Genomic DNA, 26,805 nt, shown 5'->3' on the forward strand with positions numbered 1-26,805 from the left:
AATAACCTCAGAGTTTTAGTAACCACAGTGCGAGGCAAAGAATAGAAGCACACTGCCCAAGAGGCATTGTATAGATAGTTTCTCCTGCCCTTGCCAGAGCACAGATCTCAACCCAAGAGGCAGCACGTGAGGGGTGGTCTACTGGGCTTCCCTTCCGTGCCGCCCCTGCCTTCTGAGCATCCTTGAGTTCTCTTGAATTAAGAGGAAAACATAAAATGCAGAGTAATTGCCCCCATTTTTATTCTAATCTCCGAATTGTTAATTTGTATTTATATCATTCTTAGTTCCAATACCTACTACTTCAAGTTGTAACAACTGGATTTTATAGAACAGGTGAGTTGAGATGCTGTCATTTTTCTGTAAAATTTTGGAAGAGACATTTAGCGTATCATTTTTTTAATCTCTTCATGTGGACAAAATAATTCAGCCTCATGCCTTACTGATGTGATGGATATCCCTTAGTTTTATGTTTAGACCTCAACAAGATTGTAACTTCAAGATCTTGTAATAGTGGAACAGGAGCTATCCCTGGTATCACAATAGATACTTGTTTTACTGACTTGTGTGTTTATGGGACACTACTGAATATGGCGGAATATAAGAAGGAAAAGTTTAAGAAGATATTTTCCCTTTTTAAGATCTTCAGAATAAAGCTAGAGAGGAAGACATGCCAATGCTAGCAGCCACAAGCCGTGGCCAACTGTAAATGTTATTGATGTCTGATGGGACAGACATGAGAAATGATTCTTACGTAGTGAGGTTGGTCAAAGACAGTGTCATGAAGGAAGAGAATTTTGAGTGTGGTCTTGAAGCTTAGAATCAGGCATTGGTGAAGACAAGACATTCCCCTCAGTTTGCAAAAGAGAAGGAATCAAAAGTGGGTACGTCATACGCACATTTAGTCGATGCAGGAAGAGCTGGTATATTGTTTGGTATAGAAATCAGTCCTTCAGAAGATAAAACACAGGTTTTATGATGATTATTAAGGGATATGTTGGAGAATTATGCTGCCTTTGCAGGATATGTGTTTGTGTGTGTTGATCACATTAGGAGTCTCGAAGAAATTGTTTCAGGGAATATTGTTTGTAAGTATCTCAATCTTTTCATTATTTTAAATGTTTTTCATAGGATACCTTTGTGGCAGTTTTTTCATTTCTGTCTGGAAGGTTAGTGCACGTTTCTGAACAGGCTACTTCGATCCTGAATTGTAAGAAAGATTTCTTGGAGTCCTCTCACTTTATGGAACTGCTTGCTCCTCAAGATGTGAGAGTGTTCTGCGCACACACTGCCCACACTCAGCTTCCCCTCTGGAACAATTGGACCCAAAGAGGTAATGGGACCGAGGCTCAGATGTTTACCTTGCTTCTTAAAGATCAGCTTCATTATTTCAGAAATAGTACCAGAATTAACACATAATTTTGAACCTGTAAGCTATATGGTTTTTCTTATTTCCTTATTTAAAAGTCAGAATGTGGGGTACCTGGCTGGCTCAGTCGGTGGAACGTGCAACTCTCGACCTTGGGGTCCTGAGTTTGAGACCCACGTTGAGTACAGAGATTGCTAAAAATAAATAAAGCTTAAAAAAATAAAGATAAGTAAATAAATAAAAAGATTGTGATAGAAATAGCATTTTAAGTGCTTCTAATAACAAAGTTCCAGTTAATATGCTTTCATGTAGTCAAGTTAATTTTAGAAGTTCTGTTATCATAAATATGGTTTTTTTAAAAATATGATTTGGCAAGCTGCACACCATATAGCAAGTTAGTTGTTATAAAGACTCTGTTTTCTCTAAGTTAATAAAATTAAATGTTTTCTCTCTTACATTGACTTCATTATTTCTTTGCTTTTATTTGGAGATAAACTTCTCATGGTTATTTCCCCTTCTAGTTTCTCTTCTCCCTAAAAGTTCATGAATCTTGTTACTTTGTTTTTTTCTGAAATGCTTAATTTCCTGAACTGAGGAATGCCTAGTCCTAGTTTCCTTTGTGACATTCAGTCCTGTATAATTTTTAAAAATTATTCATTATTTCTTTTAAAGTCACTCTATATTTCTTATTTCATATTCTTTGTGAAGTGTATCTTAAAGAATTGAGTGTAGATGAACCTTTTTCTTCTAATTCCAAGCCCTTTTTTTCTAATTTTTTTAAAATTTAAATTTGATTTATTATGGTAAAAAAATCCCATTAGCAAAATGTACCATCCTAACCATTTTTAAGTGTACAGTTCAATAGTGGTAGGTACATTGGCATGGATGTGAAACACACCTCCAGAACCTTCTCATCTTGCAAGTCTAGGGCCCTCTGCCCATTCTGACTTTCTAAGGCAGGACGTGGTCCAGTGGGCACAGTCTCAGATGCAGCTTTTTTCAGTGGCAGACCTTTGCCCCATCTCTTATGCACAGGTTGTGTACACTTCAGAACACACACCTGTTTTCCTTGCTTGCTTCTAGCTCTTTCCTGTTCCCCTCACTCAAAAACATTGATTTTATTTCGCTTCCTCTTTCTTTAACACATATTTTCAGCCTTTAAGTGTCCATCTTTGTTTCTCTCCTTTTATCGATCGATCGTTCATCCACTCCATAAATGTTTATTCAGCAAGCACTGTGGGCCCGGAGCTGTTCCTGGTGCTGAGATAGAGCTGTGAGCGGGGCAGACACACCATGAGGTTGTCTGCCTACCTCTTGCCCTTCCAGCCACCATCCCTCCAGCGATGCCTCTATGGTCTCTGCTCTTTTTAGCTGTGTTATCTTTGCAAATTAGTTATTGCCATGCTGCTTCCTCTCCATGTAAACATATAATATACCCTGAAATTGCTGTCTTTTGGACCTCAATATTGACATCTTCCTTAAAGAGGAGGTGCCTCTTGTGACTGCTCACCCTGGGCTTCGCCTCGCACATCTCAGCAATTCCAGCTCTTTCTTGCGCCATTTCTGGGCTGGGCCCATGTATCCTCCTGCCCCTTCCTTTGAGCTCATAGAACATTAGGGGAACATAGGAAGCTATAAGCTCAGCAGGGTGTCAGCCTTTGGCCTGGCATTCAGAGCACGTTTCGACTTTGTAGTACCGACCTCACAGAAAGATCTGACTGCTGTTTCTTTATAATGCACTTCCAAAAACAAGGATTCACCTGCTACAGCTGAGGTGTGGAAATGATAAGGGCTAGAATTTACTGTTTGAGATCCCACAATCTGGTACTGCGTCCTACACGACCCCCGGAGAATGCAGTTGAATTCAGGTGCCTGGTGTACTCTACACATAGTTTTCCCAAGTCTATCTTCCGGTAGGGTTGCAGTATTTCCTGTGTGAAGAATTTTAAGCAAGGAGTCTGAAGATCCAAGATTGATTGATTGATTGATTGATGTATATTTTTTTATTGGAGTTCAATTTGCCAACATCTCGTGTAACAGCCAGTGCTCATCCTGTAAAGTGCTCCCTTCAGTGCCCGTCACCCAGTCACCCCATCCCCCCGCCCACCTCCCCTTCCACTACCCCTTGTTCATTTCCCAGTTAGGAGTCTCTGATGTTCTATTACCCTCTCTGATATTTCCCACTCATTTTTTCTCCTTCCTCTATAATCCCTATCACTGTTTTTTATGTTCACCATATGAATAAAATTGTATAACGAAGATCCGAGTTTTAAATTGAGCTTTGTCCCTTCATGAATGATGGAGGCCACTTAGCTTCTCGTCATGAAATAGTGATAGTTCTCCTTCCAGCCTGCTAACACAGGGCTGCTGTGAGAAGCAAGCAGGCTGATGGCGGGGAAAGCACTTGAGGTATTTGGCACATTATGCAACATTAGGGGTCATCTTCATTGCTCCCATCTATTGAATGGTTACCATGTGGCAGGGACTTTTTTTCCAGGTTTCAGTGGGTTGACTAATCTTCACAAAAACCTTTATGAGGCATGGATACTGTCGTCATCCCTGTTGACAGATGAGGTGACTGCGTCAGTAGGTCTGTTGCATAGCCAATGCCAAGATAGGGTTAGCCATTTGAGAGACTGGCTGGGGGGAGGAGGGGAGCGGTGCCCTCGGCCCACTAGGCATGTCTGACACCTGTGGAAGGAGCGGGAACAAGGGGGATGGGGCAGGAGGAGGAGTCTTGGCCGGCCAGTCAAAGGGAAATCCAAGTCATGGTCAGGCCCCAGAACAGCCCTGCATCCCACCTCAGGACTGCTCACGCATAGGCACAGGGCAGTGGCTGGAGCCTATAGTCAGGTATGGCCCTCCAAGCTCGGGCCCTGCCATCACAGAGGCCCAGGGCTAAGGGAACTCACCCCAGGTCACACTGCCAGTCATGAGGTGATGGCAAGTTTCACCCTGGTGGGCAGAGTCCAGGACCCTCACCCCAAGCCATGGCCCCTGGTGAACACAGCTATCCCTGGGAGATTTTTGCCTTCAGATGGGAGACGTGTGGTCAAACTAAGGCAGGATTTTATTTTATTTTATTTTATTTTATTTTATTTTATTTTATTTTATTTTATTTTTTATTTTATTTTATTTTGGGAGATTTTACTTATTCATGAGAGACACACAGAGAGAGAGGCAGAGACACAGGCAGAGGGAGAAGAGGGTCCCTGTAGGGAGCCCAATGCAGGACTCGATCCCAGGACCCCAGGATCACAGCCTGACCTAAAGGCAGACACTCAACCACTGAGCCACCCAGGCACTCTTAAGGCAGGCTTTTGAAAGCCACACCACAGACTGGTTCCTGTTCCTACAAACCATCTCAAAAAATGAATATTTTCGAAATGTCCTTGTCTTGCCATAACTTCTCTGCAAACTCACCTGAGCCTCTCCTGAGGTGGCGTCCCTGTGAGGGCTGCTGAGCAGTGCAGGGAGTTTGGAGAGTCTCCTTTGTCAGCAGCGCCCTCCCTGCTTTCTCACACACAAGCTCTATGAATGGTCTTCCAGGTTCAGAATTTCAGGACCTCCTGTGACTTTCCTAGTTTTCTGAATTCTGATAGTGAGGTTGTTGTCTTTGAAACTGGAGTATTTTGTGGTTTGACTTCTTTTCTTTTTTAATCACGTACAGTTTCCCTGATCATTCAAAAGCCCATTCTCTGACCCCTCCTGTGATCCTCTCCTCAGAAGTGCAAAGAGCAGGATCACATGCAGCATCTTGATTCTTCAGAGCTCTCATTGTTTATGCTCCATCGGTGCATGTTTTAAAAACATCTCCTTGTTTTTAAGCATTTCCTTGGTTCCTGTAACTGGGGATTTTTCACCCCAGTGAGCAAATGCCCAAAATATCAATTCAAGGAGCTCTAGCAGAGGAGAGGTAGTCAACAAACACTTGGGAGAAGGTTCAGCCCCTTGATCAAGGCAAATTGAAAGAGTTCTGAATTACCACCTCACAAATCCATAAAATTAATGCAGAAATCATTAAAACTGATGGAACTATTAGCCTGAGGGTTGTGAGAAAATGTCCTTAGAGACCCTGTGCAAATGGTATGATCTTCTGTAGATCAGTGTGGTGCTATATGGGGAGAATCCTAAGATCGTATTGTTTAACCCTGGACCCCAACTTTGGGGACTTTGTCCAAGGAAAGAAAAAAGTGAAAGACATATATGTATCATATACCTAAATGCTGTAACTTGTCCAAATCAGCAGTTTTTGAGGCCCATCCAGACCATCATGGTGAAATAGCATATTACGACCGAAGTAAATGTGTCCCCAGATTATTGCCTTGCATTGGAAGGAGGAACATGGGCAGTCTGAACAGGAGGATGAGGTCCTGTTCCCACACATCCACATTATCTCCCTGAGGGTCACTGCTACAGTACGAAAGCCCCCTGGAAAGCACTGGTTGTGACTAGATCTCAAAGTGAGAGCAGGAGCCCTGTTTGGAGATCAAAAGTATCTCCTTCTTTGAAAGAGTAATTTCATTTCTTGCTTCCATGGGGAGAGTTGGAGTTTGTCTTGCTGAGGAGGGGCCGCTCTGCCCTGTGGCTCTGGGAGTGGGTGATTAACACTTGTCTCTGTTTCCCACAGCATCTCAGTATGAATTCGCTCCGGTGAAATCCTTTTTCTGCAGGATCCGGTAAGTTTGGGGGCTTATGGGGGACCTGGAATGGGTGGGCTATACTCTGATTTTATTTGGCCCTTTATAGATTCTTTTGTATCCATCTAGTGCTGGGTTCTTGCCACAAGCAATTTGTATTTGGATTGAGGGGAAGAAATGCAGATTTCACTCACAAAATGACTAGATAATAATGCAGTCAGGAGAAAGATCATTCTTAGCCTGGCAGCGCTCGCACTCTCAGTCTTTTGTGTTCTCTCTCTCTCTCTCTCTCTCTCTCTCTCTATCTAAAAGCACCTCTGGATGATGTTAAGTACACTTTCAAATGCCCACTGTTTAGGGAAGCTTTGTTTGCTTTTTGCCCTTTGGTCACATTTAATTTTTGAAATTTTGCTTTATTTTTTTACTTTTTTTTTTAAAGCAAGCTCTGTGCCAAATGTGAACTGGTGACCCAGAGATCAAGAGTCACATGCTCCAACTGAGCCAGCCAGGCGCCCCTAACTTTAAAAAATTTTTAATAACTGTAAAGAAATTTAGATAGATGTGTTTCAGAGAAGGATTTAAAAGGTCAAGATATAGTGAACTGGAAGAAAACAGACCAAAATTGTAATAATAGTTGATTTCTGGTAGGATTTATTAGTGATTTTTTTTCTCTCCTGAATTTATTGTAATGCGTTCACGTTACTTTTGCAATAAGAAAATGTGGTTCAGTGACATCACGATTGCCAGCATGAGTACTGAAGTTACTAACTGCTCCAGATGAGGAAAACTAAAGACAAAACTCCTTGTAATGAATCAGTCAGCACTCCGTGGGGTTAGGGGTTCTTGAGCTAATAGCATTCCAGTGCTCAGGGAGGGAACTCTGGGGAGAGGGGTCCAGGGCAGGAGGGAGGGCTGTGTTTGTGTTCATTCAGTCCCTCACAGAGGAATTGTTACAAAGATCTTAGAACAGTGCTTGCCACCTACTAAGCGCTGTTTGTGTTTGTTTTGCTAGTAAATATATTTGTGTGTCTTCTCTGAGCCAGGCAGGATTACAGGTGTAAAGTTCTTGCCTCATGGGCCTTACATTCTGTGTGTGTGGGGAAACTGCTGATAATAAACAGGTACCTATGTATATGTCAGCTGACAGAAAGTTCTGTGTGGAACAGTGAAGGAGAGTTAGGGAATTCTGGGCAAGGGAGAGATTACTAGTATATTCAGGGTGGTTAAGGAATGTTCTCTGATAAGAAGCCTGATTGCAGCCTGAGCCTGAAGGAGGTGAGGGAGCGAGCCATACCTCTATCTAAAGGAAGAGTGTTCCAGGCAAGTGCAAAGGCCCCGGGGGAGAGGATGCTTGGCCTGTAGGGGAGTAACAAGGAAGCTAATGTGGCTGGAGCAGAGGATGGAAGGAAACGAAGAAACAGGGACCAGAACATGGGGAGCTTTGACATCTGAAGGAAATGTTTTGTTCAGGTTAATCATTTATTTGAAAACTTTACTTTTGGAATTTGCAAAATAATGTGGAAGTAGAGGAGATGGTACAGTGACCTGGTATGTACTTACCATCCAGCTTCAATAACTTTAGCCAGAGACATCTCGTGTCATCTCTGCCACTGCCTGCTCCTCAGCCCCTGCCTGTTATTCTGCAGCAGATCTCAGACTGTGGAGCATTCCCCCCATAAGCATTTCAGAACGTGAGCTAAAAGAGAAGGTTCTTGTTAATCTTCATGATGCTCAAACTGTCCTGTCTGTGACCAGCCGGAGCCGCTTCGGTCAGCTCCAGTGCCATGAGAGGGTACTCCTGTGGTCGGTGACAGCTTCCTTTGCTTCAGACAGTAACCCAGGCTCAACCTGGACACTTCCTACCCCAGACATGAGCCAGTCATTTCTCCGAGGATCCCCCATTCCTTGTGGGGAAACACGGCCTTCACCGTATGGTAACTGGCTCTGGATGGTAGTGGGGAGGTGTTGCTGGGCTTATCCTGGCCTCTGGGACTGCTCAGTGGACAGAAACAGAGCAGCCTTATTTTGACATAAAAGGACCACATTGGACACTGTGCAGGGACGAGAAGACGGGGAAGGTCTGGGAGAGAGAGGCTGTCACACCTGTCACACCAGGAGGTGGTAGCAGGAGGACGTGAGAATATCTTGGGAATTCTGGATATTTCTAAATGGCAGAGCTATTGGGATTCATGAATGGACTGGTTTCAGGTGTGAAACAGGATTGGTCAGGGGTGACATGAGGGTCTCTGGCTCCAGTTGACCTTTACTGGAGCAGAGGACACTGAGAGAGCTGCTTCCTGGAGTGCAGAGGAAAGAGCACAGTGCCTGGTTTTAGACCAGTTGGACTGCCTTACGGTGTTGGAAATCGAACTTGTGGTGCATAGGTATGGAGTTTAGGGAGAAGGCGGGGCAGCAGCAAGTACTGGGTCTTCAGCACATACGGGACAGGATGAGCCTGGGAGACAGTATAGCTGATGGGTCAGGGTCAAGGTCGAGGTCAGATTCAGGCCCTCAGCTGTGGAAGCAGGGTTGTGGTGGAGAGTGGAGGTGCAGGTGGAGGCCCCAGAGTCTGTGGAGAGGCGAGGAAGCCAGGCGGGGGTGGGAGCACGAGTGCATGTGGACGCAGATGTGGACATGAATGCGGAGCTTCCAGGCAGCTGAAGACCACCTGGCATCACTTCAAGCAGTGGTGGGAGAGGCAAGATGTGACTGGTAGAAACGGGGGAGCATGAATTCAGTTGTGGGCATGCTGACACAAAGGGAACCATGGTGTATCCAAGGAGAAGTGGGCAGCTGGGGCTGTTAAACTGGGTAGAAGCCTGGGAGAGGCCCCACAGCTGGGGCTAGGGCTTGGCGAGCAGGTTCCAGCTCTGCCTTTCTGCTCAGCAGGCAAGCAAGGAGAGCCTCACCACACCTGGGGCCCTGTGCCCATCCGGGTTGTGTCTGAAGCTGTGAGGTGCAGTCAGTCCCTTGAGGGAGGGTAGGTAGGGCTGGTGGAGAGCTGGCTTTGGGGAGTATGATCACAGGGAACCCTATTTCTGTCACGGGGTACTTAATTTAGACGCAGGAGGTAAGACTGGGAAGTTATGGTTTCGAAGTCAAAAGAAAAGTTGTAGGACAGCTGGTTCTATCTTCAACTCAGTAAACTGGTTCTCTGTAAAACCTCTCTTCCATTGAATAATCAATGAGTATAATTACCCTTGGGTATTGAAAATATACACTAACATTTCTTTTTAATATAAACAAATTTGAACATTTTCAATTTGGCTACATCTGTCTCAGAAATCACCAAGAAGGCATTTCTCCTGGCCTAGTTTCACATGGGCTCACTGACCCATCATTTCCCTGCTTTTCAGGGGAGGCAAAGATGCAGAGCAAGAGAAGCATTACTACCCATTCAGGATTATCCCCTATTTGATACACGTACACAGAGCTGCCCAGCCAGAACCTGAGCCCTGCTGTCTCACCCTGGTGGAGAAGATTCATTCTGGTTATGAAGGTAACTCAGGAGCGTCTGCTTTTAGGTCACATGTAACCTGACAGTACCTTAGGGAGAAACATGTGAAAGCCTGCTTAATGCAGCCACAGAACCAGGAAAGAATGCTCAGGGCTTCACATTGGCCCTAAGCTCTTGGGCTTTGAGAGCTGATCTTCCCTAAAGTCTCTGTGTACTGACCCTGAACTTCTCAGTGGTTGTCTCCCTCAAGGCTGGCACAGCTTAAGGGTCTAAGCATAGACTTGGCCACCGATACATGGTCCTCTAATCTTTTCTGTACTGGTGACTATCCCGGGGCTTTCTGCTTCTGCCCTGTGTGAAATAAGAGTGTGAAACTTGGGGGCGACTGTGGGCGGGCTCAGTTGGTTAGGCACCTGACTCTTGGTTTCAGCTCAGATCATGATCTCACCACTTGTGGGATCGAACCCCATGTTGGGCTCCATGCCCAGTGGAGAGTCTGCTTAAGATACCCCCTCTCTTCCTCCCCCCACAACATACTCTCTCTCAAGTAAATAAATAAATATTTTTTTAAAAAGAGCATGAAAATTGTAATTTCACAAGAACAAGCTTATATTTTTTAGGTGTTCTAAAAGCCCTTGAATGAAAACTGTAGTTTATGTCCTCTGATGGCAGAGCTACATTTCTAAACTCATATGTTAATACAGGAGCAGCTTCCATTTATTATTTGTTTTTTTGTTTTGTTTTGTTTTAAAGATTTTATTTATTTATTCATGAGAGACACACACACACACAGAGGCAGAGACACAGGCAGAGGGAGAAGCAGGCTCCATGCAGGGAGCCTAATGCGGGACTTGATCCCGGGTCTCCAGGATCAGGCCCTGGGCTGAAGGCGGTGCTAAACCACTGAGCCACCCGGGCTGCCCTCCACTTATTATTTGAAATTAAAGTCAGTTCTGCTGTAATCTGACATATGCTTTCCTAAAAATTATTGTCCTATGCAAACACACAGACACACACACACACATACATACACACACACACACACACAAAATCACAGAGCTTAAGGAAAAAATGGGTTTAGGGGCACAACACTCAAAAACTTAACCACACATTGAAAATAATACAGGGATCTAATAAAAATAGTAACACAGCTTTACACACGTTAAATGGTTAAGAAAGACACAAATGGCACAATAAACACAGTGCCTCGCCTTGGAAAAGGCCCATGGTGGCTTGTAGACTTGGGTGTTGGCAGGGTCACAGCTCCTGAGCTACTGTGGTGCCAGAAGTCAAATGTGGATGGGCATGTCTTGTAATATATGTCTTGCAACATGGGGTGCACAGAGGTGTAGATGTTTGAGGTGTGTGCATGTGCTTGTGTATTCTTGGGTGACTCCATTCACCTCTCGTTTCTTGCAGATGAAATTGTGCATGATTTCAAATCACTACATTTTCAAAGTGAACAACAGTAGAACTGACCATGTCGGGTTTTCTTACACAGACTTAAAATATCCATATCACACACCAAATAAATGTACTTAGTTATACACAATCACCAAATATGACCAGACTTGGGCTAGTCCTGACCTTTAATTTCCTCCAGCTTTGACTGCTGCATTGTGTTGAGTAAGCTTTCCGTGTATACAAACTCTACTTAAAATTAACTTTAATAGGCATTGCGTTTTGACCCAATCAGAACGTAGTAAATAATGACAGGTATTATAATTTCACCACAGCTTTGGCTTCTTGAAGGCCAGGCCCCTAAGTGAGATCTCTACCATTTTGTATAGAGATATTGTTCCCTTTTTAATGTAAGTGTTCGGTAAAGTAGGTGAGTAATTAGATATTTGCCTTTAGGTGAGTCTTTCTGTTTTTCCTAGCTCCTCGAATCCCGGTGGATAAAAGAATTTTTACCACAACACACACCCCTGGGTGTGTCTTTCTTGAAATAGATGAAAGGTAAGCACTTCCTTAAGCCTAAAAGAAATTTTGTTTCTGAGTACAGGTAGATATGTGAGAACATTTACATCATGTTTACATACTTCTACATTATGAAGTAGATATCTGTGCATTTACCAATTTGATGTTAGCTTGAAGTTTATGTTTTAAGTATCTTGTATATTATATGATTTATAAGTTATATATGATTTCACAGTAGTAAGTCAGTAATTACTGTTCTGTGTTACACAAGAGGACAATGTACCTGGCCACATGGTATGTGATTGTACTCAAAAGGAGACCAAAACTCCAACCTTGGCCTCCAGCTTCAGATTTTTTTTTTTTTTTTTTTTGGTAAAGCTAAGTTTATTTAATTTAAAACATTATCAGTGATTTTGAACTTATATGTTTTTTCTACTTTTTTGTTGGTCTTGAAGTGGTCTTCCTTAAAAAATTGGGATAGGAGATGGTAGTCGTTGCTTATTGTTGTTTTTTAATAGTTTTATTTGGAAAAATAAATGTTATCCCCTGATGAGTACCCTCTGCTACCCATGCCCCCCGTTTATTTTTACATTTTACTTATTTGTGACCTCTGAAAATCTGGGGAATCAGTGCACCATGGCACATATACATATAAGGCAACAAAGTCCAGACAGCTGACACAGTTATGATAGCTGTTAATTTTGATTTTTAAAAAATCTTAACATCTGAAAATAGATTTATTTAATAATAGATACTTCCAAACTAAACAGTAATTGGTGACATACTTTGTATCATGTAGTTTGTATAAAGTAAGAATATTTAGCAGCAGATAATAGCCTACTGGTAATGGCTTAAATTTCTTGCATTAGAAAATGTGAATTTGTGCACACAGAAAACATTTATGGAGTCCGTTCTTTCTAAATCATTCTGAAAGCTCTGCATTCACCGCTCTCCCATGAAGCTTCACCCTGCATGTGTCTCTGTGTTCCTTTTGTCTATTTGTTACTACCTTCTGGGAGACACTGTCTCTGGGCAGTTTTAATGGTGCTGTATAAATTTGTAGCCTGCTTTATTTACTTAACACCATAAGCATTCTTCTACATTATGATGTGATCTTTTTAAACTATTTAAATGTAGGGGGACATCAGAGACCCCTAAGGAACTTGCTAAACATATAGATTCCTGGTCTTACCCTAGAAACTCTGATTGAGTTAGCCTGTGGTAAGCCAATGAATCATTTTCTAGCAAGTTCCGTAGGCAGCTTTGATGCACTATGTCTAATGCCCAGCATTTCTTAGATTCTGGAGCCATTTCCCCATGGCATGGGCTCTGAGGTAGTTTGCTCCTTGTATAAAATGCTGGAATGACATCTTTTGCATACCTTCTATTTTTATATTTAGAATTAAGTTTAAAAGTATTTTCTAAAGTGTACAAGTACAGAAATTACTTGCTGCATGTAATGTGCTGTCTGTGCTCTGTCTGTACCCCAGAGCAGTGCCTCTGCTGGGTTACCTGCCTCAGGATCTGATGGGAAGGTCTGTCTTAACATATCTGCATCCAGAAGATCGTTCTCTCATGCTCACTGTACACCAAAAAGGTAAGGATCTGCATCTTTATAGTCAGAGGTTTTTGTGTAGCCACTCATCTGCTCTTTTTCATTTCTTTTTAGACCTTTTCATAAGTTCTAATCACTCAACCTTTAACAGGTGAGCCCTGTGTTGAAGGTGCTAAAAACAATTTTTTTCTCTTCTGGCATTCTGAAAAACTTATAAATGCCTAGAAAAAGACATCTGCAATAAATAGCTGCATTAAATAAATTCTAATCTTGGGGGTCCCTGGGTGGCTTAGCAGTTTAGCGCCTGCCTTTGGCCCAGGGCACGATCCTGGAGTCCTGGGATCGAGTCCCACATCAGGCTCCTGGCATGGAGCCTGCTTCTCCCTCCTCCTGTGTCTCTGCCCCCCTCTCTCTCTCTCTCTCTCTATGTCTATCATGAATAAATAAATAATCTTAAAAAAAATAAAATAAAATAAAATAAATTCTAATCTCGTATTATCTTATATAGTCTTGAAGTATGCAGGCCACCCTCCCTTTGAACACTCACCCATTCGATTTTGTACTCAAAATGGAGATTACATCATCTTGGACTCCAGCTGGTCCAGTTTTGTGAATCCATGGAGCCGAAAGGTGTCTTTCATCATTGGTCGCCATAAAGTTCGAATGTAAGTCAGTCAACGTCCATGTTTTTGAAGACTATTTTTACCAAATAGTATTCTTCCACCCACTGACTCCCTTTGATTCATTTGACACACAAATTAACCACAGATAATTTTTTCTAAATGCTTTTTGAAGACAGTTTGGCAGTATGTGTCAAGAACCTTGGAAGATTTCTGTCTCTGACCCCATGATTTCCTTATAGAAAGAAACAGTCTAAGGAAATATGCCTAAATACAGGCCTATTTAGAATGAGCTTTAGAAAGCAAAGATATATTTTGTACCATTTTTTAATCATAACGGTGGACTTAGAGTAGCTAGCTTATATCAGTCGTTAAGTAAGTTCTAGACTATTTGACATGTTACTGATCAAAAAGAAATTTGAAAATTTCTGAAATTTACTGAAAAATGGAAAGATTAAAAAAGCAGCATACAAAATTATTTATACCGTATGAATATAAATATGTTCAAATGACACACAAACATTGTGAAGTAGGAAAAAGAAGAGGAAACGAAATAAAATATAAATTCTGGCTATGGGTATGGTTAATGGATGAAGGTTTTTTTTTATCTTTTCTGAATTTTAAAGTTCTCTTTAGCGACCACGTAAAACTTTTTATATCAAAAAAAATCTTTTTATATCAGCTTCTTCTGTCAAATTCCACTTATTTGCATCTATTCTATCAAATCTTTATTTTTAAAAATTAGATGCTTTGGTTTTTATATTCCTGCCAACACACCGACTCAAGCCTGTTTGATTACTGCTGCCTATCCATGTAACAGAACCTTGTGAAATGGATCTAGAACAACTTATGCTGCCACTCTTTCTAGCCTAAAATACTCCCAGTCTCTTGACTTTTTGGGTTAAATTTAAAATTGACCTGTAGGTTTCTCACCTGGGCCAGAGGGAACCTGGTGATGTCTATTTTGTTTTGTTTTGTTTTTTTATAATGGAAATTACACCTAACTCTTTAGGATCATGCTGAGTTTGAGAAATAACACCTTTTGTGTTTTATTGTAAAGCTTTGTGCACATGAGCATAAAATGGAGAACAGTAGGTCTTACTGGTAAGACTTATTTTTGTCATGTCTTGATACTATAACAGAGGATACCTAACCATGGTAAGAAATGGTTCCAAGGTCTTCCTAGGTCTTTGTGTTCTGGGATTTGGCCTCTCAAAAGAACAGGTCTGGAACTATACTATAATAATATATTATTACTATACTATATTATAGTATAGTAACTATACTATAGTTATAATAATATAGTAACTATAACTATACTATAATAATGTATTATTACATTATTACTAATGTAATAATCAAGAAATATGACTGCCAAGTAAATATAAGTTATGCGTATTGGTCAGAAAGGACCTTTTCCCTCCAGTAGGGAAATCTGTGGGGAAGTGAAAATAAAGTCAGAGCCTAGACTCTGGTCCCTTCATGAATACCTACTTAGACTTTACCAGCTAGGTGACCTTGAGAAGTTTTCAACTCCGGTGAAGGAGATAAAACTTGCTAGAGCTCTTGGAACAGTGTCTGGCACATCATATGGGTTTAGGAAATGTTATTCTTGCTATATGTTATAAGAGCATTATGGTTCCTGTCACATAGAGGATCCTAAATGAACGTCATTTCCTGTGTGATATTTTCTGTTGGCACATCTGCCTCTGTGTTCAGATAGTAGTTTTGGAACGCTCTAGTGTTAACAGGACTGCAGGTTGTAACAGCCACATTTTCACCAATAGTTGGGTTGCTGAAGTGATTAGGTACATTAAACATTTAATATTTGGTGGATCTAGGGTCTTAAAATTCCTATGATAGGTTGCTCAGTTAATGTTAAATTTTGAGACCAGTAGTTGTTGAAGGTATCTTGGTAGCTACGGTTACTTGTCACTTATTTTAGATTTCTACAAATACAGTGCTGACACAGATGTTAAAAGATTACAGCTTTAGATGATCCAAAGAAGGCTCTTAACGTCTCATTTGTTTTTCAGTTTTTTTCCTGCTTCCACGGATGAGATCTTAAGCTTCATGTTTTCTACTTGGAGCCCCAAGAGTTGCTTTGTATAAATACAGATTTAGTGTTTGAACATTCTGTTTAAAAATCTCTTTAGACTTTATTGTAAATTAATTTTGAATTGCTTGACTCCATCTTTTACTTGACACTTTGTAGGAGTCCACTGAATGAGGATGTTTTTGCTACCAGAATAAAAAAGATGAACAGTAATGACAAAGACGTAACAGAACTACAAGAACAAATTCACAAACTTCTCTTACAGGTAAAGTGAGATTTTAAAAAGCAAACACAAAATATCCATAATTGTGTTTTATGTTAACTTTCGATCTTCATAAAGCCACCTCCCAAAAATACGAAGCGAGGAGAGAGAAATCTGTATCCTCTGAGCTCCAGGGAGTTCTGTCTTCCTGTTTTTGTTTTTAAATTCAGTTTTACTCATCTTGCTTTCCTTTTCCTGAGTGAATGCACAGAACATTCTTGTGAGATCCCACTCTAGGAGGGCAGAGCGGGTCCCAGTGAGCAGGTCGGGCAGGGAGCTGGTTCTCAGCGAGAGCATCCTCCTCGTGTTCCAGACCCTGCCCAGGCGCCCAGTATTTTAAAGGTGGGGGCAGAGGGATGGCAGCTCTCGGTGTCCGGTTATTACCGGGCAAACGTGGCCGAAACCCTCTGTGGGAACAAATGCCAGAAACGATTCCTTGATCCCGCTGGTGAGCGGGTGCAGGCCAGAGCGTTTGCGGAGGGTCCCGCAGGGAACAGCCCGGCGGCTCCCGTCTCCCTCCGCAGCCTCTGCAGGTCCACGGTGGCGGCCACCGACGCACAGGCTGTGTATCTGACTTCTCGTCCCTCCTAAACTCCTCACGGAGCGCCGGAGTCCCCGTGTGGCTCTCCCAGCGCCGGCTGTTCTGGAAGCGCCCGCCCAGGCGAGGCACCGAGCCCTGCCCGAGTTACTGAGAAGGGAGGGCAGGGCCCTGCCGGGCGCCGCGGCCAGCGGAGGCGAGGCGTGTGCCTCAGGATCTCACGGAGGTTCGCGCCCACGCCGGGCGACCGCGCGGGGGCCCTGAGGTGGACGCCGAGCCTCTCCTCTGGGCCGCGTCCACAGACTCTACAGCGGGGCCTCCTCCTTCCTTCAGCCCGTTCCCGCCAGCGCCTCCAGCGGCTTCGGGAGCCTGGGCAGCGGCGACTCGCAGGAGCCACGCGCCAGCCTCGCGTCGTCCAGGGAGTCCGGCGGGCCTCGCGGCGAGGCCGCACGCAGGGCGCCGGTACGTGGCCGACGGCGTGTGCGTGTGCGTGGGCCTGCGCGCTTGCGTGGGGGCGTGCGCGTGCGCGTGCGTGCAGGCTCCTTCCCCCTCCGCCGCGTGGTGCAGAGCGCGTGGGCGCCGCCGCTGCGCCTCGGCACGTGGGCCTTCTTGCGCGTTCGGGGACCTTATTGACTGACAGGCGACCTCATGCATTTTGGTTGGAAACCGTGCCTGGGAAGTGAGAGCATGACCTGTGGACGGCGAGGTCTGGGTTCGTGGCGCGCTCTCCTAATTAGCGGCTAACGAACACTTGTACTAACGCAGCATTTGCGCTTAACCCTGTCGCAGCGCCTTCAGCCTTCAGAGAACCGGAAGTTAAATGTGTTTTATCTTCAATATGTTGATTTCGTCTATTGTTTACCTATCTTTTAATTAATCTTACAGTTTTGAAACGTATCCTATCGCTTTTTTCCCTAAGACGGCCTTGCAGCGGGTCTGTGCCAGCGTAAACAAGATGAAGAAACTGGGTGGGCAGCTCCACATCGAGTCAGCAGCGGCCAGGTCACCAGATAAACACGCGATGGGGACACACCCAGCGCGGCCTGGTGGTAAGTCAGCAGGGCAGCCCCCAACCTCCTCCCCTGGTTCTGCCTCTTCCCCGTTGCTGCCACCTTTCACATTTACCAGCTCAGAGGATGACAGTAATAATGCTAATGGTAGCAGCAAATACTGCGCTGGAAGCCAAATGCTATTAGGGTGTAATTTCTGTACATTTCCGTCGAGGAATTAATGTTTTCGAGAATACCAACAGATGTATAGATTCTCCCATACGAGGCATTTGTCAATCAAAAGAGTTGTTTTTAGAATGAATGTCATAATCCTTCCTGTCACTTAAAACAAATGAAAGATATGTATATCCTAAATTGAATGAAAAACTGGGGACTTTCTTTTTGATACGTGTTTACTTTTCTCAAATAGGAGGTAAGGGAGAGCATTCCATAGGAATTGGATCACTTAGGACAATTGACATTATTTAGAAAAGTCAATCTACTACTGGCCTTAAATAGCAGAGGAAAGGTCTATAATGTAGAGATGAAATTATACTAACTTTTTGGTTTAGCTACCTTTCCTTCGTTTGTTTTTCTGAATGTTAATATGACTTTGGAAGTCTTTACAGGTTTGGTACCCTGGATGTTATTAATGGTTTCTGTCATTGTCAGATGTGGGTGTTTTACACAGTAGGGGTGAAATTTCTTCTCTAAGGTCAATAAATTAAAAAAAAAAATAGCTACACTTTTCAGGGCTTGCCGTGATTTATAAAACAAAAATATCTACGTACTACTCCTACAGGTGATATCACAGGCTAGGCTCCCCTCCTGATAGAGCACATCCTGTCCTTCCTTGAGTTTTTCTTGTCTCCTTAGTAGGAGATTTAACATTCTATGTGTTTCTTTTGTGGTAGAAGGGCACAAGATAGAAACAACACCTTTTTTTGTCCCTTGAAGCCATCAGATTCCTTCATTGCAAAATAATTTGAGTATCTTCCTTGTTGTATATCGTTATCCCGTATCCTAGCATTGGAACTTCTTTAGGAAGATATGAAGCATAAAATTTCTAATTTTTTTTTAATGGTCTGGTCCACTTTGTGCTGCTCACTGCTGCTTGGGCCTAGGACCTCATGTTAGGGCCATGATTTTATATCCTGATCTCTGTATTTCTTGCCAGAGTACAAATTCTTTCTCACGTTCTGCTTTGTTCCATTTTTTATCATCTGCCATTGGTCTGGACTGCCATCAGTACCATGGTTCAGAGGCTGTATTTTAAAGCAGACATCAATATTCTATCATTCACCATTTTATAAAATTCAACCTATAACTAATTCTGTGTATTTATGATGGTAGTCTGGAAATTAACATTATCCTACTAAGATATGTGCTCTATTTGACTCTCAAACACATAGGATGTGACTTTTGGGAAAGGGAAAATCTGCCATTTTGATATTGCTTGCGGGGACATAATGTAACTTGGGCATCCAGATTTTATTAACATCTTAAGACCTACAAGTTTAAAGAGCTAGTAAAAAATCTTTATTACTTTCTAATCAAAGGAAACTAGTATGCAACTTAAAGATAGAAATGTTATAGTGTAAATACTAGAAATAGCACCAATCAAAAGCAAAATACTAAAAAATCACTATATACATGGTTTATATACAGGGTACCAGAGCCAACAGGAGCATAAGGTTTTAAGTTTATATTTTTATCTTTCTTACGAGGGCAGGTTAGGCCTTGAAATAGAGTAAGAAGGAAAATTTTAGAAATGAATATGGAAAGGCAAGGAGTAACAAAGATACAAAGCCTCTTCATCAGCTACAAATACCGGTGCCAGCTGCCAGAAGCAGTTGGGAACTTAGAGAAAATCGACTGTTCCACTCCTGTGGCAGCACCTGAGGGAGAAACATTGATCCATGAACTGAACTTATTTAGGGTGAGTGTGCTTTGGTTTGTGTTCAGGGAGAAGTAGAAGGAGCATCATTCCAAACTGACAAGGAAGAAAGCCACGTGGCAGTGAATTCATGAGCTTTCTTGGACCTATCAGAGCACTGCAGTTATAGGGCAGCCAGCAGGTTTAAAATACAAGGGGGATACATGCTTGCAGGGAGAGGTGAGATCAAGCCCTGGATACTGGTGCCTGACTGATGGAATCAGTACTTGTAAGAGGCAGGCCTCTGAGGCACAGTGCAGAAGGAAGACTAGAGGCTACAAGTGGAGCAAATATTGAAAAAAAAAAAGGAAAGCTCTCTAGCACACCAGCCACCATGAAAGCACAAAGTGTCACTAGAGGAATTTGAAAGCTGTGATACATTGAATGAAACCATAGCAACAACTAACCTGAGACCTGGCCAATAAATTAGTTATGTTAACTCGAACACAGCCCCAGCAGAAGGAAAAACATGCCCAGTCTCCACTGTCTTACACAAGGTGTTCTGTTTCCAACAAATTAAGAAACATACAAAAGGGGGGGAAAAAACCCTCCCAAAAGACAAAGCAGTCATCTGAACAAGAGTCAGGGGACGCCTGGTGGCTCCGCAGTTGAGCATCTGCGTATGGCTCAAGGCGTTAGTTATCCCGGGGGGGGGGGGGGGGGGAGCCTGCTTGTCCCTCTACCTATGTCTCTGCCTCTCTCTGTGTCTCTTGTGAATTAAAAAAAAGAAAAAAAAAAAAAAAACACAAGAGTCAGATACGACAGAGATGTTGGAACTACCTGGCAGAAAATTTAAAATATCTATATATAACATGTTAAAGGCTCTAATGGACAGTAAGCAATATCCAGAACCACATGAGTAGTCACAATGTAGAGATGGAACTTATTTTTTAAAAAAGGATCAAATGGAGATGTTAGAGGTGCACATATGCCTTTGATGGGCACTTGACACAACCAAGAAAAAGAATCCATAAACTTGAATATAGATACATAGAAATTACACAAACTGAAACACAGAGAGAAAGAAACATATAGAATAGAGCTTTTAAGAATGTTGAGACACTGTCAAATGATCTATCATAAGAGTGATTGGAATCCCAGAAGAAATAGTTGAAGAAGGGACTGAGCCTGGGTGGCTCAAGGGTTGAGCATCTGCCTTTAGCTTAGGTTGTAATCTCAGGGTCCTAGGATCGAGTCCTGCATCAGGCTACCTGTGAGGAGCCTGCTTCTTCCTCTGCCTGTGTCTCTGCCTTTCTCTGTGTGTCTCTCATGAATGAATAAGTAAAATCCTTTTTTTAAAAAAAGAAATAATTGAAAAAATAATCAAGAATTTCCCACAGATATGAGAAACATCAACTAGTGTGGATACAAAACAACAAACAAACCAATCACAAAATGAAAACGCCACAAACGTGAAAAAAGAATCCACCACGTACTTGGAAATATCCTATTCGAACTGCTGAAAACAAAAGCAAAAGGATATCTTGAAGGCAGCCAGAGCAACAAAGACTACATACAGAGGAACAAAGAATTACAGTAGACATTCCTTTAGACACCATGTACAGTAGAAGACTAAATGTTAAGACTAAAAACTGTTAAGGAAGAATTCTCTACCAAAGTATCTTTCAGAAATGAAGGAGATATAAAAAGTTCTCAAACAAAAACTGGGAATGGGGATGTATTGCCAGCGATCTGTTGAATGAGAAACACTAAGGGAATTTCTAAAGGTGGAAGTAATATGGTACCAGACGTAAAACTTGGATTTACTCAAAGAAATGAAAAGCACTAGAAACAATGAATGAAGAAATTTTATATTTTGCTTATTTTAAATTGCCCTAGAAGGTAGCTTATTAAAGCAGAAATATTCTTCTACATTTGTAGCCTATGTAAAAAATTGCAAAGGATCAGGAGAGGCACTGGGAACATACTGTGGAGTCCTACACCAGAAGCAATATGTTATTTGGAGGTAAAAACTGATTCCTTAAAGGTGTATGTTGTGAACTTTATAACAATGATTAGAACTAGTTTCTAAAATACAAATAATATCAGTAGAGGAGATAAAGTGGAATTTAAAACATTTAATGCAAAATGAGGCAGAAAGGAAACAAAAATCCAGATGGAACAAATGGAAAACAGCGAAGTGGCATACTTTAATCGAGTTGTTTCAATAATCATATTAAATGTGAATGTTCTTAGTGTACTAGCTGGAAGACTGAAATCATCAGTTGAATGAAAAAAAGAGGTAGCTATATAGTATCTACAAGAATCCATTTTGCAAATAAAAACATAGGTGAAGAGCAAAATATTAGAAAAGATACACATGCTAACGGGAGTCCAGAGAAGGCTGGAGAGCTGTATTAATACCAGGTAGTGTAGACTTTAGGACGAGGAACATTATCAGGGTTTCAGAGGGATACTGCATGACAACAGAGGGGTTGATTCTCTGAGAGCATGTCCTAAAAGGTTATACACCTAACATCAGAGCTTCAAAATACTTTAAACACTGATAAAAACTTTGAGAAATAAATCTGCAGTGGTAGAGACTGTAACACACCTCTCTCTGTAATTGATCAAACAAGTGTACAGAAAATCATTAAAGATGTAGAAGACTTAAAAAGCACTGTCAACAAGATTGGCGTAATGGACATTTATGGAACACTCCAAGCAATAGCAACATGATGCTTAATTTTCTCAATGGCACATGGACCATTCATCAAGATAGACCTTATTCTGGGCCATAATACAAGCCTTTTAACAATTTTTTTAAAATATAAATCATACCAAATATATTCTCTGACCTAATGGATTAAACTAGAAATTATTAATAGGTTTATCTGGAGAATTCCCAAATGTTTGGAAATTAAAGAACACACCTCTGAATGACCCATAGGTCATACCTTAAGGGAATTAAAAACATTTTGAATTGAATGAATTGAAAAACAAAAAATTTGTGGAATACAGGTAAAGTAGTGCTTAAAGGTAAATTTATAGCATTAAATGATACAAGGGAACAATAAAGTTCTTAAATCAATAATCTAAGCTTCCTCCTTAAGAAACAAAAGCAAGAAGAGCAAATTAAATCCAAGGTAAGCAGAAGGAAAGAAATTGTAAAAACCATATGTCAATGGAATTGAGAAGTCAATAAGAGAAAATTAATGAACTCAAAAGCTGATGAAAATAAAGTAACAAACCTTTGGCCATACTGAACAGGAAAAGAAGACAGAAATACCCACCGTTGGAAATGAAAGACCCCACAGATGTTAAAGGGACTGCAAACAACTCTACTCCCAAAACTTTGGTCTATTAATAACTTGAAAGAACCTATTGGAACTCCATGAAAAAGAAACAGCTAGAATAGACATAATTATTACAGATACTGAATTTGAAGTTTAACATCTTCCAAAAAGAAAAGTCTGGGCCCAGATGATTTCACTGAGAAACATTCAAGGAAGATATAATTCCAGTTTCTATGTAATCTTTTTCAGAAAATAGAGGACAGGAGAAAATAGAAGGAGGAAGTTTGGAAAGGAAACTCCCAGGCTCCTTTTATGACCTCATTATTACCCTAATACCCTAATACTGAAACAAGATAAAGACAGTTCAGGAAAACTACAGACCGGGATCCCTTGTCAGTGTATTTGCAAATCATTAAATCCAGTAAGTACAAAAAGGACAAATATATCACAACCAAGTATGATTTATCCTAGGAATGTACAACTGGTTCAATATGTGAAAGTCAGCCACTTTTATTTACCATATTAACAGAATTTTAAAAACCCAGCAGGTTATTTTAATAGAGAAAAAGCATATGATAAATGCTCAAAAATTAGCAGTAGAAATGGGATTTCATTAATCTATCAAAAAAGGCACGCACAGAAACCTATAGCTAACGTGCTTGATGGTGAGAAAATGCTATTACCCTAACCTGGAGAACAAGTTAAAGATACCTTGTCCTAACATCAGACTGGAAGTCCTGTTCAATGCAGGAGGCAAGAGAAATAAAAGACATAATGATTGAAAAGGAAGAAATAAAACTTTCTATTCATAGATGATAGAGTTTGTCTACATAGAAAAATTCTAAAGAATCTACCCCAAAAAGCTCCTACTGATTTTAGCAAGGTTAGAAGATCCATGGCCAGTGTGTAAGATCACTTAAAAGTTCTGTGTACTAACAAGGAACAATTGGAAAAAATTTTTAAAACAACCCAAAACCAAACTACTTAGATATAAAATCCAACAATATGTGAAATAATTGATACTAAGAAAACTTCAAAACAAAGAAAAACTGTAAAATAAAAAATACTAAGTAAATGAAAAGACATCAAGTTCATGGTCTAGAATACTCAATATTGTTGTCAGTTCTCCCCAGGTTGATCTGTACATTCAGTGTCATTCCAATTAAACTCTTAGCAGGATTGTTTTTCTGTATAGATATCATCAAGCAGATCCCCTAACTTCAATGGAAAAAAAAAATGAAAACAGCCAAAACAATTTTGAAAAAATAATCTGTGAAAAAATAGATCAATGGACAGATTAGAGAGTCCCAAAACAGGCCCACACAAATATAGTCAGCTTTTGACAGAGGTGCAAGGTCAAGTCAATGACAAAGCATAGCCTTTCCAAAAAAAAAATGGTGCTGTACAATGAGACATCCACATATGTTAAAAAATGTACCTCAACATATAGCTCACATGTCATATAAAAGCTAGCTTAAAATTGGTTATAGACCTAATATAAAACTTAAAACTGTGGGACACCTGGGTGGCTCAGCAGTTGAGCATCTGCCTTTGGCTCAGGGCATGATCCTGGAGTTCTGGGATCAAGTCCCACATTGGGCTTGATGGGAAGCCTGCTGCTCCCTCTGCCTGTGTCTCTGCCCCTCTCTCTGTGTTTCTCATGATTAAATAAATACAATCTTTAAAAAAAAAAAAACTTAAAACAAACTAGTAGAAAATTTAGGAGAAAACCTTTGTGATCTTGGGTTTGGCAAAAAAGTTTTAGATATGACATCAAAAGCATGATGGATAAAAAAATTTATGAGATAGACTATCAAAATTAAAAACTTGTCTGACATTGGTAAGACAATGAAAAGAAAATGTAAGAGAAATAGATATTTGAGTGGTCTCAAAGTATTCCTTTGAAACCTTTATCGTTTATATTATGTTTTACAAATAAAATCGTCACTTTACACGGAAAAAATCGGGCAGACAGGAACTTAACCAATGATCAAGGCTGACACACCAATAGTAAACACATCAAGATCATGTACCCCTGGTGTGAGGCCTTGAGAAAAGCACAGCACCTCTGCAAGAATCTTCCACAAGATGCACACCCTCAACCTCATCATGATGGAACATCAGGGAAACTCAAGTTCAGCATTCCCATAGAATTCCTGTCTTCACAAGAGTTGAGATTGGGAAAGACCAGGAAAGACAGAGACACTGACAGCTGAAATCAACCATGAGATCCCTGGTTGGATCCTGGGGCAGAAAATGACGTTTCACGGAGATCTAATCTCACGGATAAGATCCACATAGGCCATGCACCACTGTGCATTTCTTAGTGTTGTTCACTCTGTTACAGTTCTGTAGGATGTTACGTTAGTGGAAGCAGCGAGGAGCGTATACAGAAACTCCACTGTTTCTGTAGCCCCCTTCAAGATTCAAATTATTTAGAAATAAAAGTATAAGAGCTCCTGGCTGGCTCAGTAGAGCTTCCAACTCCAGCTCTCAGGGTCATAAATTCAAGGTAGAGATTACTTGCAAAAATGAAATCTTAAAAGTTTTTAAGTGTAAAAGTTACTGAGTGAAAGTTAAGCAAAGCAGGTCTTTTTCTATAATTCCCTCTGGAAATGGAGCATCGTCATCCAGGAAGCTAAGATGCCTCCCAGCAGGGTTTGAAATAACTGGTTCCTCGTTCCTTGAGCCACTTTTACGTCTTGGTTTCCAGAACGCCACATTGGCAGGCTCCGTGCACTTTCTCAGACTCCATTCTTGGCTCATCGTTCTCCACACAAGGTTTAATTCATCAGTGCCCCAACCTGAAGCCTGTACCTCTGCCATCCAGTGTGGCAACCACTGGCCACAATCTAGATTCAAATAAGTCACAAATAATAAAATTTAAAATTTAGTTCCTCAGTTGCTGTAGCCACACTGCACATGCTTAATCACTCCCTGTGGTGTTGGTGGCTATCATGCTGGACAGCACAGACTAAGAGCAGTTCTCTCACTGCAGAAAGTTTTGTTGGGCACAGGTCTGTAGTGCAATGCCTCGCACTTCACACTGTATCTGCTCACCCCACTCCCAGGGATGCCAAAATTGGTCAGTTGCCAGGTAGTGTCAGCTCACTATCGTAAAGTCCCCATCAGCCTTTCACCTGATAGTTTTATTATTAGTCTTTACCTGAAACATTTTTCATTCCTTTTTTGTAAGAAACAAAAAACCAAATGTAATCATTCATGTAGTCATTCCATGTCGATGTTTTTCAGTATTGGTGCATTTTTTTTTTTATATCTGAACTGGTCTTTATTTTTTATTTTTTTTAATAATTTATTTTTTATTGGTGTTCAATTTGCCAACATACAGAATAACACCCAGTGCTCATCCCATCAAGTGCCCCCCTCAGTGCCCGTCACCCATTCACCCCCACCCCCTGCCCTCCTCCCCTTCCACCACCCCTAGTTCGTTTCCCAGAGTTAGGAGTCTTCATGTTCTGTCTCCCTTTCTGATATTTTCTACCCATTTCTTCTCCCTTCCCTTCTATTCCCTTTCACTATTATTTATATTCCCCAAATGAATGAGAACATATAATGTTTGTCCTTCTCCGATTGACTTACTTCACTCAGCATAATACCCTCCAGTTCCATCCACGTTGAAGCAAATGGTGGGTATTGTCGTTTCTAATGGCTGAGTAATATTCCATTGTATACATAAAGCACATCTTCTTTATCCATTCATCTTTCGATGGACACTGAGGCTCCTTCCACAGTTTGGCTATTGTGGACATTGCTGCTATAAACGTTGGGGTGCAGGTGTCCCCGCGTTTCATTGCATCTGTGTCTTTGGGGTAAATCCCCAGCAGTGCAATTGCTGGGTCATAGGGCGGGTCTATTTTTAACCCTTTGAGGAACCTCCACACAGTTTTCCAGAGTGGCTGCACCATTTCACATTCCCACCAACAGGGTAAGAGGGTTCCCTTTTCTCCGCATCCTCTCCAACATTTGTGGTTTCCTGCCTTGTTAATTTTCCCCATTCTCACTGGTGTGAGGTGGTATCTCATTGTGGTTTTGATTTGTATTTCCCTGATGGCAAATGATGCAGAGCATTTTCTCATGTGCGTGTTGTCCATGTCTATGTCTTCCTTGGTGAGATTTCTGTTCATGTCTTTTGCCCATTTCATGATTGGATTGTTTGTTTCTTTGCTGTTGAGTTTAAGAAGTTCTTTATAGATCTTGGAAACTAGCCCT

At 41.4% G+C, this 26,805-nt stretch overlaps 1 protein-coding gene across 11 annotated transcripts in view; it reads left to right on the plus strand.

Moving 5' to 3' along the window:
* Positions 1 to 26,805, plus strand: part of PER3 (period circadian regulator 3) — a 55,099-nt gene that overhangs the window by 2,395 nt on the left and 25,899 nt on the right. For 7 of the 11 annotated variants that reach the window (XM_025427279.3, XM_025427278.3, XM_035716665.2 and 4 more), the window contains 9 exons: positions 1,129 to 1,330; positions 5,997 to 6,045; positions 9,363 to 9,505; positions 11,344 to 11,422; positions 12,874 to 12,980; positions 13,447 to 13,603; positions 15,774 to 15,879; positions 16,748 to 16,876; positions 17,334 to 17,463. In XM_025427279.3, coding sequence (XP_025283064.3) covers positions 1,129 to 1,330; positions 5,997 to 6,045; positions 9,363 to 9,505; positions 11,344 to 11,422; positions 12,874 to 12,980; positions 13,447 to 13,603; positions 15,774 to 15,879; positions 16,748 to 16,876; positions 17,334 to 17,463 — 1,102 coding nt within the window. Of the gene's footprint in view, positions 1 to 284; positions 334 to 1,128; positions 1,331 to 5,996; positions 6,046 to 9,362; positions 9,506 to 11,343; positions 11,423 to 12,873; positions 12,981 to 13,446; positions 13,604 to 15,773; positions 15,880 to 16,747; positions 16,877 to 17,333; positions 17,464 to 26,805 lie in introns of all 11 variants that reach the window. The other 4 variants (XM_049110558.1, XM_025427288.3, XM_025427284.3 and 1 more) reach the window with 3 other exon arrangements.

The sequence above is a fragment of the Canis lupus genome, chromosome 5 (assembly GCF_003254725.2).
Source record: "Canis lupus dingo isolate Sandy chromosome 5, ASM325472v2, whole genome shotgun sequence".
NCBI lineage: Eukaryota > Metazoa > Chordata > Mammalia > Carnivora > Canidae > Canis > Canis lupus.